Source organism: Schistocerca piceifrons, chromosome 11 (assembly GCF_021461385.2).
Source record: "Schistocerca piceifrons isolate TAMUIC-IGC-003096 chromosome 11, iqSchPice1.1, whole genome shotgun sequence".
Classification (NCBI taxonomy): domain Eukaryota; kingdom Metazoa; phylum Arthropoda; class Insecta; order Orthoptera; family Acrididae; genus Schistocerca; species Schistocerca piceifrons.
Genome location: NC_060148.1, coordinates 53,596,069 through 53,611,443, shown reverse-complemented (window position 1 = coordinate 53,611,443; position 15,375 = coordinate 53,596,069). Strand labels below are relative to the sequence as shown.

At 43.5% G+C, this 15,375-nt stretch overlaps 1 protein-coding gene across 2 annotated transcripts in view; it reads left to right on the top strand.

Moving 5' to 3' along the window:
* The window catches only part of LOC124720034 (neprilysin-2-like), a 244,725-nt gene extending 229,802 nt beyond the window's left edge, over positions 1 to 14,923 (top strand). The window contains exons 13-15 of one of the 2 annotated variants that reach the window (XM_047245283.1): positions 429 to 560; positions 5,351 to 5,532; positions 13,329 to 14,923. In XM_047245283.1, coding sequence (XP_047101239.1) covers positions 429 to 560; positions 5,351 to 5,532; positions 13,329 to 13,491 — 477 coding nt within the window. In that variant the 3' untranslated portion in view covers positions 13,492 to 14,923. The remainder of the gene's footprint in view (positions 1 to 428; positions 561 to 5,350; positions 5,533 to 13,328) is intronic. The other variant, XM_047245284.1, reaches the window with a different exon arrangement.
* Positions 14,924 to 15,375: the final 452 nt, after the last annotated feature.

The following is a 15,375-nucleotide window of genomic DNA, read 5'->3' as shown; positions in this document are numbered from 1 at the left end:
AAGATGTACACAGAAAATATACCCCATCCACAAAGGTGGCTAAGACAACCAACGTATGATTGGTGCTTCTCATTCTGAGACCATACCAGACAGGAAAAATAGAGGAAATGGGGAATATTCAAAGAAGAGCAGTGCATTTTGCTTAGATCTGATTAAGAAGGAGGAGAGCAATGGCGATCGTCATCCAAATCCAGTGGCATTTGCTTGAGGAGACGCTTTGTCCACTCAGGTGTGGTTTACTTTTAAAATTCCGCAACCACACGTTCCTAGAATAGGCATCCTATGTATAAATAAAAGAGAAGCCACGAAGGTAAAATCAGAAATATTCAAACTCATATGGAAGCCCACCATGGAGATGGTTAAAAACCTAGAAAAAAATTTATGTCATATGCAATTGTTACACAACTTTTTGTTTGAACACTCTTCAGGGTCGTCAGTTTGACAAGGACGGCAACCTTGTTGACTGGTGGGACCCTGTGACCCACGACAGGTTCCTTGAGAAGGCAGAGTGCATCATCTCGCAGTACGGCAACTACACCGATGAGCAGACTGGCTTGCACGTGAGTATAGCTGCTTCTTTGTCCTCTTCTCTAAAAGTACTACTCGCTGTCCTCATTTTTAAAAAATCTACACATATCAAAAAAAGGTTCGTATCACCTCGGTTCCGAGAGTTCCGGAACATGTACAGAAAATTGGAATACAGATCAACATAAACATCATTTCTGCCCTTTTTATTGCTCATGAAAAGCACACGTTGCATGTTGTACTGCCATACAGCGAGACCTTCAAAGGTGGTGGTCCAGATTGCGGTACACACCGGTACCTCTACCCAGTAGCACGTCCTCTTGCATTGATGCATGCCTGTATTCGTCATGGCACACTATCCACAAGTTCGTCAGGACACTGTTGGTACAGATTGACCCACTCCTCAACGGCGATTCGACCTAGATCCGTCAGAGTGGTTGGTGGGTCAAGTCATACATAAACAACCCTTTTTCATCTATCCCAGGCATGTGCGATAGGGTTCATGTCTGGAGAACATGCTGGCCACTCTAGTCGAGCGATTTAGTTAGCCTGAAGGAAGTCATTCACAAGAAGTGCACGATGGGGGCGCGAATTGTCGTCCATGAAGACGAATACCTCGCCAATAAGCTGCTGATACAGTTACACTATAGGTCATTCGCCGGCCGCGGTGGTCTCGCAGTTCTAGGCGCGCAGTCCGGAACCGCGCGACTGCTACGGTCGCAGGTTCGAATCCTGCCTCGGGCTTGGATGTGTGTGATGTCCTTAGGTTAGTTAGGTTTAAGTAGTTCTAAGTTCTAGGGGACTGATGACCACAGCTGTTAAGTCCCATAGTGCTCAGAGCCATTTGAACCATTTATAGGTCATTCACTTATCGTACAGCCGTTATGGCGCCTTCCATAGCCAGCAGCAGCGTACGTAGCCACCTCAGAATGCCATCCCAAAGCAGCAGGGAACCTCCACCTTGCTGCCCTTGCTTAACAGTGTATCTAAGGCATTCAGCCTGACTGTGTTGCTTCCAAACACATCTCTGACGGTTGTCCGGTTGAAGGCATATGATACACTCATCGGCGAAGAGAACGTGGTGCCAGTCCTGAGCGGTCCATTCGGCATGTTGTTGGACCCATCTGTACCGAACTGCAAGGTGTTGTGGATGCAAAAATGGACCTCGCCATGGACGCCAGGAGTGAAGTTGCGCACCATGCAGCCTATTGCACACGGCTTGAGTCATAACACGACATCCTGTGGCTCCACGAAAAGCGTTATTCAACATGGTGGCGTTACTGTCAGGATTCCTCCGGTTCATAATGTGTCGACAGCGGTCATCCACTGCTGTAGTAGCCCTTGGGCGGCCTGAGCGAGGCATGTCATCCACTGCTCCTGTCTCTCTGTACTTCCTCCATTTCTGACTAACATCGCTTTGATTCACTCTGAGACATCTGGACATTTCCCTTGTTGAAAGCCTGGCACAAACTAACAATGCGGATGCGATCGAAGAGCGGTATTGACCGTCTAGGCGTGGTTGAACTGGAGACAAAACAAACCTTGTACCTCCTTCCTGGTTGAATAACTGGAATTGATCAGCTGTCGGACCCCCTCTGTCTAATAGGCGCTGCTCGTGCATGATTGTTTACATCTTTGAGCGAGTTTAGTGACATCTGTGAACAGTCAAAAGACTGTGTTTGTCATATAATATCCACAGTCAATGTCTATCTTCAGGAGTTCTGGGAACTGGGGTGATGCAAAACTTTTTTTGATGTATTACGTAAAAGTGTTAGCTTCCTCTGTTTCACTAATCACCATTTCGATGAAGATTGAAGCACATTTGACTAATCATTATTCTGATGAATGTACAGCTAATCTGAGAAAGACGACTTCCCCATTTGGCTAGTCATCACTCTGATGGTGTTGCATCTCCCTTATTTGACTTATCATTTCAATGAAGTGATACAATCAACTTCCCCATTTAAACAGTCAATGAAGTGATACAATCAACTTCCCCATTTAAACACCTCACCTGACACATTTAGCTGCGCTCATTTAGTGATCTCCATACAGATGTAGATGCATCCCATCTCTCACACCTGACTATCGCCCCACCGAAGATGCACCTTATACGCCACTTGTCACTGGCCCCATTGGAGTGGGGAAGCTTTTATCAGATCCAAATGACTTTCTCATTTGGGTAATCATTTTAGCGAAGCCATATTCCACCTCAACTGTTAAATTTGACTAATCAACATGAATGTGTAACTTATTTGGCATATTTAAGTGACCCATTTGGTAATTAATATTGAGGTGCTGGCACATCTTATTTGCCACGTTTGACTAGCACATTTAATAAATCACTGCAGTGAACATGAATGTCACTGGCACATCTGACAACCGCATTTGAACAACCGTCATTTAGAGCAAACGGCATCTCATCCACCACACATCATTAATTTTCCTGATGCAGATGCATCTCGTCTGCTCATTGGTAGACCCCATTTTATCAGCATCCATGAGGTGAGTGTGACGACTGTGGTTCTACCCTGTCACTAAGTATCGCCAAAATACCCGAAAAGTACCGTGTTAACTAATGCAGTCCAAATCAAGCCGTATCTAAATAGACGTTTCTCCAAATTTTACTTCCCAACACAATATCTGACAGTGCATTTATCCCAGTTTAGCATAGAATAACCATATTAAATAAGATTTAGTAAGGACATTGACAAAAAATTTGTTTCTAACATCAATAAACAAAAGAATACCAAAGTTGAGTGATGAACCCACAATTTTACACGACTCTCATTCAAAGTAATCACAACCCGTGTGTTTTGACAGCTACCCACCTTTGAATTACCCACTATAGACTGTTAGCACCAATAGCAAGCGAGCTTCACTGTCATTGGTCGACGTTTAAGAAATTAATGGCGGGCGCCCTTGTCTAAGTAGCAAAGCATTACAATACTTCAGGTAAATGCTAGGGCACACGAATTTAGACACACACCCTCCAGAAGTTATAAAAAAATACACATGCAGCGGCAGCGGATTTAAAATGTAAAAAAAATAAAATGGAAATAATTAAAAGGGAAATGGCTACTGCTAATGAAAGTCAACAATATCTGCACAGAACACACCACTTCGTGGGGAACACTTTTATTCTAAAGAAGACAAATGTTACGTGTATGTCAGCCAAAAGGAAATTAAAATTGTTTGCAATAATTTTGAGTCTTTGAGAGGAGAGCGCTGCTTTTAAATCTTATCTTGTGTGTTGTGACGATGGTCGCGACATCGACGGCAGCTGGCTGGTCCTGGTGAAACGCTGAGATCTGCTCCCACGGTCGTGTGATTCCAGCTGATGATTTTTTCCTCGTAATCGTGCGGGCGGTGGTATTCATTAAGCTGCAAATCTGATTACAGTGGCGTTTTGCAGGCCACAGGCTGGTCGATGTAACTGTTGTTACAGATGTCCGTATGTGGACAGTATTAATGTTTCTGGCACACACAATTTAAGTTTACTTATGCCACACACAGTTTATAAAACTTGCCGACGGCGAATTCTATAGAAAGTCAATTCGTATTATGAGTGTCGCGATCGCGAAAAACGGTGCTGGGCGGGAGTGTACTCACACACAATAGGCAGTCCGCGTAAGTTCATAACGACTGTTACTGATTATAGGCGTCCGACAGTTCATCGAAACGCGAATAAATATGTAACTTCACAGTACTTGAGTGTACGAAAACACAGTCAAAATACAAGTGCAGTTCAATTCACAGACACAAAGCTACAATACCGTCCATTCTCGGTTGCATTGTCATAGTTACTTCGTCTCACGGCACAGTCTCAGTATTTACTTCGCCCAGTTTCTACACTCACTTTTATCATATCACGACCTGGTATAAAACAGTCATTCAAAACGTACATCGCTTGCCACTAAACTCAATCTTCACCAGTTCGTAAAAGTCACAACTCCCACAGTAAAACATGTGTCCTTCTCTCTAGCTACCCAACAACACAAACCCCTTTGTTGGATCGACTATCGATATTGCTCTCTCTCTCTCTCTCTCTCAATACTCTTGCCCACAGTTTATACAACATCAAAGTACATATATCTTTACACAACTATTTTCTACCAAACTTATTGCTGTAAACGGTAAACAAACAAAAATTATAGCTTTCCCCAATCAATAAACTCTAAACCTATTTATCTACTTACAAAAGGAAATAATTTCCAGTTACATATTACATCTAGAAAACAACTTTTATCTCTATATTGCAGGACAAAAGAAAAATGCGTTACAACATCAAAGATATATGAACAGACGGAAAAAACAAGATAAATATATATATCTATCGCAAAATAAGATGTCTTCACATGAGGATGCACCTCTTTGTGTCTCATTGACTGTTCCATTTGATGAATCATTTCAGTGATGGCGGATATCATCTGAGATATTTGTCTGCACCATTTGACTAATCACGTTTTCAGTGAAGATGTATTTTTTCCTGCAGCATTCAAATGCACCATTTGATTAATCACCATACTTGTGAAACTCATCAGATTAGAAACATTTCAGTGCCTCCATTTGACTGATGTCCATTCTGGTGAAGGTGCACCTCATCTGAGGCATTTTACGGTAGAAGTTTCATGTGTCATGGCTACAGTACATCCTATGATACTGGAGCATTCAACAGAGCAACAGTCAGCACGTATGTAGACTGAAACCATACAACGCATATGATCCTTTACTTGACGCTGTTCGTACAGTCAAGTGTGTGGGTAACCGGCAGGGGAATACGCGTAGAAACAAGTGTGGGTGACGGCGGCGTGCCGTGTTGCAGCTGAACGGGATCAACACGCAGGGGGAGAACACGGCGGACAACGGCGGCCTGAAGGAGGCGTACGGCGCCTACCTCGCCGTGCAGCGCCGCGCCGGCCAATCAGAGCAGCGGCTGCCCGCGCTGGCCGGCCTCTCCCCGCGGCAGATGTTCTGGCTGTCCGCCGCGCAGACCTGGTGCTTCAAGTCAGTAGCGCCGCTCTCTGTGTGCACTCTGTGGCCAGGCGGTTCTAGGCGCTACAGTCTGACACCGCGCAACCGCTACGGTCGCATGCCTCGGGCATGAGTGTGTGTGATGTCCTTAGGTTAGTTAGGTTTAAATAGTTCTTAGTTGTAGGGGACTGATGACCTCAGAAGTTATGTCCCATGGTGCTCAAAGCCATTTTTTGCACTCTGTGTCCACGTCAGTGAGCCAGCACTGGCAGTGGAGGGGAGATGTGGAGGCTCTGAAACGGTTGAAGTTTCCGGCTCCTGCAAACACGTGGTCGCGGGTGGAGAGTTGTGGACAGGTGTAGGAGTAACTCGGGGTATTCCCCAGGGGAGGTGTGCCGCGAACCTCGCTGTTCGTGCCGTGTGTTTATAACTTGGCAGACACTACTGACAGTAACCTCAAAATTTCACACATCTACAATGCAGTGGAAATAACCCAAGGCATCCCACAGGGCAGGTGTATTGCGATAAAAAAATATTCAAATGTGTGTGAAATGTTATGGGACTTAACTGCTAAGGTCATCAGCCCCTAACCTTACACACTACTTACCCTAAATTATCCTAAGGACAAACACACACACTCATGCCCGAGGGAGGACTCGAACCTCCGCCGGGACCAGCCGCACAGTCCTCGACTGTAGTGCCTTAGACCGCTGTATGGCGATCCTCACTAGTCTTGTGCTAATAACAAATCAAACATTGTTGTTGTTGTTGTGGTCTTCAGTCCTTTGACTGGTTTGATGCAGCTCTCCATGCTGCTCTGTCCTGTGCAAGCTTCTCCATCTCCCAGTACCTACTGCAACCTACATCCTTCTGAATCTGCTTGGTGTATTCATCTCTTGGTCTCCCTCTACGATTTTTACCCTCCACGCTGCCCTCCAATACTAAATTTCTGATCCCTTGATGCCTCAGAACATGTCCTACCAACCGATCCCTTTTTCTAGTCAAGTTGTGCCACAAGCTCCTCTTCTCCCCAATTCTATTCGATACCTCCTCGATAGTTATGTGATCTACCCATCTAATCTTCAGCATTCTTCTGTAGCACCACATTTCGAAAGCATCTATTCTCTTCTTGTCTAAACTATTTATCGTCCATGTTTCACTTCCATACATGGCTACACTCCATACAAATACTTTCAGAAACGACTTCCTAACACTTAAATCAATACTCGATGTTAACAAATTTCTCTTCTTCAGAAACGCTTTCCTTCCCATTGCCAGTCTACATTTTATATCCTCTCTACTTCGACCATCATCAGTTATTTTGCTCCCCAAATAGCAAAACTCCTTTACTACTTTAAGTGTCTCATTTCCTAATCTAATACCCTCAACATCACCCGACTTAATTCGACTACATTCCATTATGCTCGTTTTGCTTTTGTTGATGTAATCAAACATTATTAATAGTAAACTCAAAATTTCGTAGACGGTGACACCATCTATAATGCAGTGTAACCGGAAACTCGAGCGGTTTTAGGCGCTTCAGTCTGGAACCACGCGACTGCTACGGTCGCAGGTTCGAATGCTGCCTCGGGCGTGGATGTTGTGATGTCCTTAGGTTGGTTAGGTTTAAGTAGTTCTAGCAGACTGATGACCTCATATGTTGAGTCCCATAGTGCTCAGAGCCATTTGAACCATTTTGACCGGAAACTGTGTAACCAACCTGTATCTACGTGCTATTACGTTATTATTGGGTCGGCACCGACTCCGTGTAACTCACTTGTTTACTTCTTACTATTAAACTGAAGCGTAGGCAAATGGTCGCTGCTGACAGTCGTCGTGTGGCACCTGTGAATAAACCGTGTCAGACAGCCGTGCACTTGTTGCGTTCTGTGTAAGTGGCATAGAACGCCTTTGAGTCAACAAAACGTAGCACTCGGATCGGTGTCCGAATATTTAAATGAACCAGATGCAAATGGAAATGCTTATTGATGGTGAAATTAACGTGAGAAGATTACGTTCGCTACTGACTCCAATCATACAATTAATCAAAGGTTTGGCCGCGTCGGAAAATAAATAAATTTGATCACAGACCAAAAACTCATAAAAGTGCATACGTTGTGATATTGCTGATAGGGTATGCGATGTAATTAACAGTATTGCACGAGCACTGTTCACGAGATTCAAACATTTAAAATACAACAGAAAGTGCATGAACACTGTGCATAAGATCAGCTCCCAGCAACACAGCTGAAAATAAGACTTAAAATGGTTCAAATGGTTCTGAGCACTATGGGACTTAACATCTGAGGTCATCAGTCCCCTAGGACTTAGAACTACTTAAACCTAACCAACCTAAGGACATCACACACATCCATGCCCGAGGCAGGATTCGAACCTGCGACCGTAGCAGTCACGTCGTTCTCGACTGAAGCGCCTAGAACCGCTCGGCCACCACGGCCGGCAATAAGACTTGATCTAAACTATTTGTTTTAAAGTAAAAGAGGAAACTAATCACTGGACCTGTGCATAAGGAAAGCCATTGGATGTGCTAACGGGAAAGCTACGAGGTGATTGGCTTAGGTGCAAAAACGTAACCTCGGAATGCAAGAGAAAATTGCGGAAAAATCATTTATTCCTCATACATGGATGTGAGGCATGTACACAATTCCTGATAACATTAATTCCTAAAAAATTAAAGAAAAGCATCGATACATTCACCGTTATAATCTACACCTACAATCATTGGTGTGAATCATTCATACAACTGCGGTTGCCTGTTAATTGATAGCAATGGCTCGTGAAGCGGTACACGTTTCGCAGTACACCCGCGTGCCCACGTGGTTTGTGGAGACGCAATTTCTAGGTATGGTGGCCAAGTTGCAACAATATCACATTACGCAATCATGAACAGTTAAAATTCTTTAAAACACACATGAGATCGAACAGTTAGTGATGACAGCAACAGAAGAAACTCTAATGTTCAACCACGTGGCTGGCTCCCCACGGACGAAAGATACTTAAAGCAAGGAAAATTTGCGAGAAGGCAAAGCTACGTATTAATATTTAGAAAAATAAAAGTGCATACAAAAAAATTGGTTGAAATGGCTCTGAGCACTGTGAGACGTAACTTCTGAGGTCATCAGTCCGCTAGAACTTAGAACTACTTAAACGTAACTAACTTAAGGACATCACACACATCCATGGCCGAGGCACGCGGTTCCAGACTGTAGCGCCTAGAACCGCTTGGCCACTTTGGCTGGCAAAAGCATATACAGGCACAGCTGAAGGCAAACAGACATTCATACAGAAGCGAGGGCTCACGTCTTATAGATGCTCTTCCGGCGGATCCAAATGTGCTATAGAAATTTATTAAAAGAAAAATCTGCCAAGAGTTTGCATTCCTTGCTGTGACAAGGCAAAGCAATCTTTCAGAGTTGAAAAGCGAGACCAAAAGCTAACAGCTCTCCTCTCGCCAAGTAACAACGCGCCACGCGCTCAGTCTAACTCATCCGTCTCCAACTGGAGCACAGCTGTGGACGCTTCCCGTACCGGCGGCAGACTGCCTCCCTTTTTCTCCTCCAGCCTCTTACACGCTCCGCCATTTCCGCCACCAACCTAACGCAGGTAGATTTCTCACAAGTAGCGCAAACCTCTGTGCCTACTTGACCACTACAAGAGTTGGCTATTCTGTACAACTGCTGCTGGATCTGCATGACTATCGCAGACTTTCTGCAGCAGACTACACCACCGTCTGGCAACGTGACACACAACGACAGTCATTCAATCAGTTATCAAAAAAAGAGAAACAAGGAAAAGAAAGAGAACTGCTAGTGAAAGTGGGCTACCGGACTAATGAAAGGTGGCTACAAGGACCTTTTAATTTGGAATAAATATTCGTTTCTATTTTTATAAGATTCCAGCAGGCTGAAAAGCCTGGCTACTTGCTTTAAACGTTCAGAAATGTAGAATTGTACACTTCACAAAATAAAAAAAAACACAGCATAGTATCCTGTGACAAAAAATATCAATTAGCCACAATAGCAATAAGTAGAGAACAATCTGTGTGTGATGAACCTAGGAACATGCACTAACCCCCCTCAAATTGCTCTTGTGTGGACACTGAACACAAGATTAGGCTAGTTACAGTGAGCTCAGAGGCGTTTAAACAGTCACTCATCCCACACTCCTTATGTGAACGGAATGGGAAGAAATCCTGATCTGTGGTACAGTTGGGATGTATCCTCTGCCATGGACTTCACAGTGGTTTGCGCCAAGAAGATGTACAATACAGGGTTATTCGTAAGTGCTTCCGAGGTTTCAGAAAACAACTGAGGGAAAACTACGAGATGTACAGAAAATGGATACTCATCAGTGCATGGAGTTTTTATCTCCCATTACATACACTCTACGTGGGTATCATTTATGATGCAACAAACTTCAGTATGTGGCTGCAATTAATTGAAGTTGCTGATTCAAATTGCCTGGGAGGGCACTACAGCAGCCTGCATTGGAGAGATCTTCTTTTGGGCTGCCTGTCGGCAGGAGAAAATCGATTCAGTGTGACAGTACGAAGCGTATAATATGTGTATGGTACATGTTCCCACGTGCCTGACCCCTAGTAAAACTATGCCACAGTGCATATTCTGTATCACAACTTGGAGAGATGTTCTGTCTAGTAATATATGTTTCATTTTTCCTTACGTTTTGTAATTTTCTCTCTGTCACCTTCTGAGAACCTAGAGGTACTTAGGAATATCCGAATATACTGCAGTAGGGTGGTGGTAAGTATTGTAAAGGAAGACAAAGAATCGACTACAGTGAACCGACAGATGTGAATGTAGGCTGCGCTAGTTGTCCAGAGCTGCCGGCCGAAGTGGCCGTGCGGTTAAAGGCGCTGCAGTCTGGAACCGCAAGACCGCTACGGTCGCAGATTCGAATCCTGCCTCGGGCATGGATGTTTGTGATGTCCTTAGGTTAGTTAGGTTTAACTAGTTCTAAGTTCTAGGGGACTAATGACCTCAGCAGTTGAGTCCCATAGTGCTCAGAGCCATTTTTTTGTCCAGAGCTGCAGAGGCTTCAACATGGACTAATATGGGGAGTTGCATCAAACCAGTCTTTAGTCTGAAGATCAACACAATACATATATGTTTGTGTGGCTTATATGTTTTACAGTATGTATGTATGATTTTCTGCTGATATATCTGTGTTTTGTAATTTTTGCACAGTTTGAATGTACGTTTGTGGAGTGTGTATCACAAGTCCGCGTCAGACAATTGTGCTTCTTTCAGCTGTTCAGTTCTGTGAAAGGCCTGCATACGTGAAAGTAGTCGCTTTACGTGCTGGGAGCAACTGCATTCGACTTTCCTCGCATTCATTCAGGCATGCCGTATTTCAGTGCCCTAACCGCGCACTCTGCAGAAGGGGTGCAATCTACCCCTCCCTTATTTGCTGATTGTCAGTCACTTCATAATAAAGTCTTTTAATAAGTTTCGAGAGGAATAAGATTTACAATAAACTTTTTTAGTTATCTTCTTTTCACGTCTAGGGGTTGATTCTTGAAGCTGAATTTTTTCGTATCATAGGTTCTCATGGTTCCAATTCACGTAATAACTTCTAAAGAATTGCCTGAATAGTTAATTTTATTCTCTCACATTTTTCTATGTCGCACTGTCTTTACCATTTCCACTTCAAAACCGAAAACTACATTGATATTAAAGGTGGTTGAGCCACAGTAATGGTTTCTACATTTATCTCTCCCGAACAGCAAACCTGACCCTGCTCCACCGTGTCTCACTAACCTAAGTCGCACAGCAGCAAAAAGCAACTATAGTGCGTGCAAATTGCTGTGGCCACTGGATGAGGTATGGGGAGGGCAGTGGACAGTGGTGGGGGTTGTGAGCAGGTGCTGCAGGGGAAATGCCCAGCGCTGGAAGGGGTGCGCCATCCTAAACTGAAGCCTGCACTCACATTTCGTGTAAATATTAAGTGGGGCCCCTCCACGCCCACACATGCATGGTGACCATTCAGAAAGTGCAACTCTCAACTCTGCTTTCGTTAGTATCTAAAAAGAATTCCGCCGAAAATGCAGCGATCCATTTTCGCCTGGCTTGTTAACCATTTATAACTTTCAGAGAAGCATCAAGAGTAAAGCCTACACGTTTCTCTGGTTGCCATGCCAAAATTTGCTTCTTTTGCCAAAGCACAGCAGAGCTTACACTGTCTCACCTCACTAAAATATTCTGAAAACAAAATTGCTAGAGAATTCTGAAACAGAAGTTTACTGAGGAACTAAGGAAAAGAAAAGTCAATAGCTCATGGAAAAGCGCATCCTCGATAAAAAGTGTAATGTCTTCACATATGTTGTTCCAAACCCCACAACATTCCTCATTTCACAAGCAATTGATGACCCTTATTAATGACATTCTTTCACTACGATAGATAATGAAGTTTTGCGTAATAACGATATGGTAAAATACTGTTCTTTTTGTCTGCTATCATTTGCCAAAATCTCATTTCGATATCTCAAACTGCTAATGAAATATGAGAAACGTAGTGCACATTTCACTCTGGCTTTATCGCTGGCGCAGTTGGATCGCGAATGAGTGCGCTATGTACGACCAATTTTCTCGAGATTGTTGACAGATAGGTACTTCTACCCAACTCCAAAGAAAAAAAATCAATATTTTAATTTCGTAAACAACAACATTTTATGTACTATACACCACAGCGTGTCCTGCGCGAGCTGCAGTGTTGCACAGATTGACTGCTCGCGCTCGCAGGCAGCAGTAACTGTCGTCCGCTACACGTACCCATTGGCTGACTGCCGCCACAGGAAGGCTCGTTTCTATTTATTCCCATTCAGTATGATATACCGCACTACTACTAGACAATGTTTAGCCCAATTATGGAAGGACTAAAATAGTTACTATTATAACTAAAGCTACTGTGATAGCTAAGGTTACCCTTAACACAATGCATCACACAGAGACGACTTTTGGTTTACACACCAACCATATGAAAAAATAATGAATGCATACCTCAGTGAGGCAACGAACTGACTTTGTAGTTTTTCACCACAGCTGACTTCTGTTGTCCTCAACTATTTCACTATTTTCTTTGTCATCTAAAGAATCAGATGCTATCATGCAGGAATATATCTGTACAACAAAACTAAATTGAGATGAGTCTAATTCTATCAGGTGGTGGGAATATATCAGAAGCAATACCAGGTTGTACACACACAGCTGTAACATTACACTCAAGTGCACCAGGCCGGGTGGCGCCTGCCCTGCATTCCCCTCAGTGCCTCATTCGACCACAGACTGCCCACTCCAAGCATTCGTGCTCAAACGAGCCACGCCTGAGCACAGCATGGAAGTAAACAAAGTCCCCAGTCTAAAGACTTCTAGTGTACATGTATTTTTGGACTATGAGTTTGCATGATGGTATGTATTTTTACCAGCATGTATGTGTGTTTGTGTGCTATGTATTTTTGTATCTATAAATATGTAAGCTTATGTGTGACTTTATGGCTGTGTGATGCTGGTATGTGTTATGTGCATATACCATCTATGTACTTGCTGACAAGTGAACGAGTTGTGTTGCTATGCAGTGTGATTATCTCATTAAAATATTTTTGTAGACATAAATTTCATTTTTAAATTTTTTTGCAATCAAAATTAAGGTTAAATTCCTCTTATTTAATAAATTGCTATCATATTTTAGCTGAGTTTTAAATTATCATGTGAAGAGTGATACTTACCCAATTTGGGGTAAGTAAACAACAAGAAAGGAAAATATGTGACGGTTTCCTCTCGATCCTGTTCTAGGTACCGCACTGAGGCGATGCGCCAGCTTATCACGACAGGAGTTCATTCCCCAGGCCGATTCAGAGCACTGGGCTCGATCAGCAACCGGCCCGAGTTTGCCGAGGACTTCGAGTGTCCACTCGGCTCCCGCATGAATCCGGTGGAGAAGTGCCAGGTGTGGTAAAGGATCCGAGAGGGGGGACCGAACAGCCGGGGCCTGTCGCCGACCTCTGAGTGCTTCTGCCAGCCACCGAGTGCCACACTCGTGTAACTCTAAACCTCAAGAACAGAAGGGAAAGTAATGAGGTCAGCGACTGGGCGATACACTAGCAGTGGAGCTCTGTTTCTGTGTAGCCATCACCGCTGGACCCTGACAACTAAACCATGAGGCAGCAGTCCTGGAAGAGACTGGCAGTCCCATCTGAAGAACATCAGAGGAGGACTGCTACAGATTCAAATCATCCTCGGTTGAGGTTTGCAATTGGTTTTGGTAACTGGATTGCCAGAACTCTGGATGGAATAGTCATTGGGCAGAGATGTTGTATGCTCACTCTGGTGGAAAAGCTGATATCTCGTGGCTCTGAGCCACGATGGGATATGGCTTTAAGTTACGTTCCCGGTTTGTCAACTGCAGCGTGCGAGAGGTGACAGCTGACAACTGCAAAGCTACACGCAGCCTGTTGGGCCCAGTACACACTTGCAATCTCGGAAAATGTGGCTTGATGGTTGTGATTTCTGACATTTTGGACAAGGCATGTTACACCGTGATGTGCAAGTAAATAGATTTGCATGTGCCGTGAAAAATAGTCCTCCATCAAGTACTATAAGCTGAAGTTTTGGTAATTCTGCCACCATATTTAAATGCAGATCACACCTTAACGTCCCGAGTCCAAAATGTTGGAAATCACAGCCACAACTGCACACTCAACTCAACCCCAGCAAGCCACAAACTGTGTACACTGCCAAACAAACTGCTGGGCAGCCTCTGTTGATGTGGCACTCCGCAATCGACAAGCCAGGAGACTGGCTCGCAGCAGACTCCCACTGTGGCTCAGACTGAGAGATATTAGCTTCTCAGCCAGAGGCAGTGGACACCATCTCTACCGAGCGACATGTCGACCCACAGTGGTGCCAACCTAATTACCGAACCAGAATTGTGCCGTCCTTGGCACAGTGTGATTGTGGTTATATCATAACAACCTGCATTTCTTTAGAATGGATAAACAAACCTGTGTGCAAAACCTGTTATTTTTATACTAAATGGTAATCAGTAATTTTAGATATGAATTCCTTTCTTTCAAAAACTGTATATTCGTTCTGCTGCACAAAATCAAAGGGAGCAAATCGTCACTCTTCACAACTGGTAAACTATGGGAAAAAGGGGAAATTTATTGGACGAAAAGTAATGATCTTTTCAGTGCTCAACCAATTTAGCAACTGTAACAAATAGTTTATGGAGCACAGATTTGTGCTGCCTTGTTGGTGATTAGTAGGGTTCACTGCAATTCTAAGATACACTGAAAGGCCATGAAGAAAGAGCTAGTCAGATAGCATGGATTAATTAAGATGTGACAATGAATAACTGTTACAGGAAATTAAAACATCACATTACTGTCTTTGATGCTTGCTCCAATCACAACAAAACGAGGATATTACAAAAGATAGTGACCTCCATGCAACAGTCACCAGAAAAGCGACTGACTGCCAAGAAATTATTAAGTCTCATAAGCAGAACAGTTTAGTGAATAAGTATTGGAAAATATGTATGGACCATAGGGTTTTCAAACTGAAAACTAATTTTGATATAACATACCATACGAGCCGCAGCACGATTTGTCATTACAGTAGTCCATTACAGTATATGTTGGACGGAATTATCAGCAATGGGATCATTTCTATGTAATAGGTATTGTCACTGACGAAAATTATTGTAAATAGTGCTTGAGGTTTCGAGAATGAAGCAGTAAAGTTTAGTTTCTTTGAAGGGTGCTATGAATATTTATTTAACTGCACAGCAGTGACGGCCCCTCATTCAGAAACAGTGTCGAAGAAGTCGGTAAGTGTATTT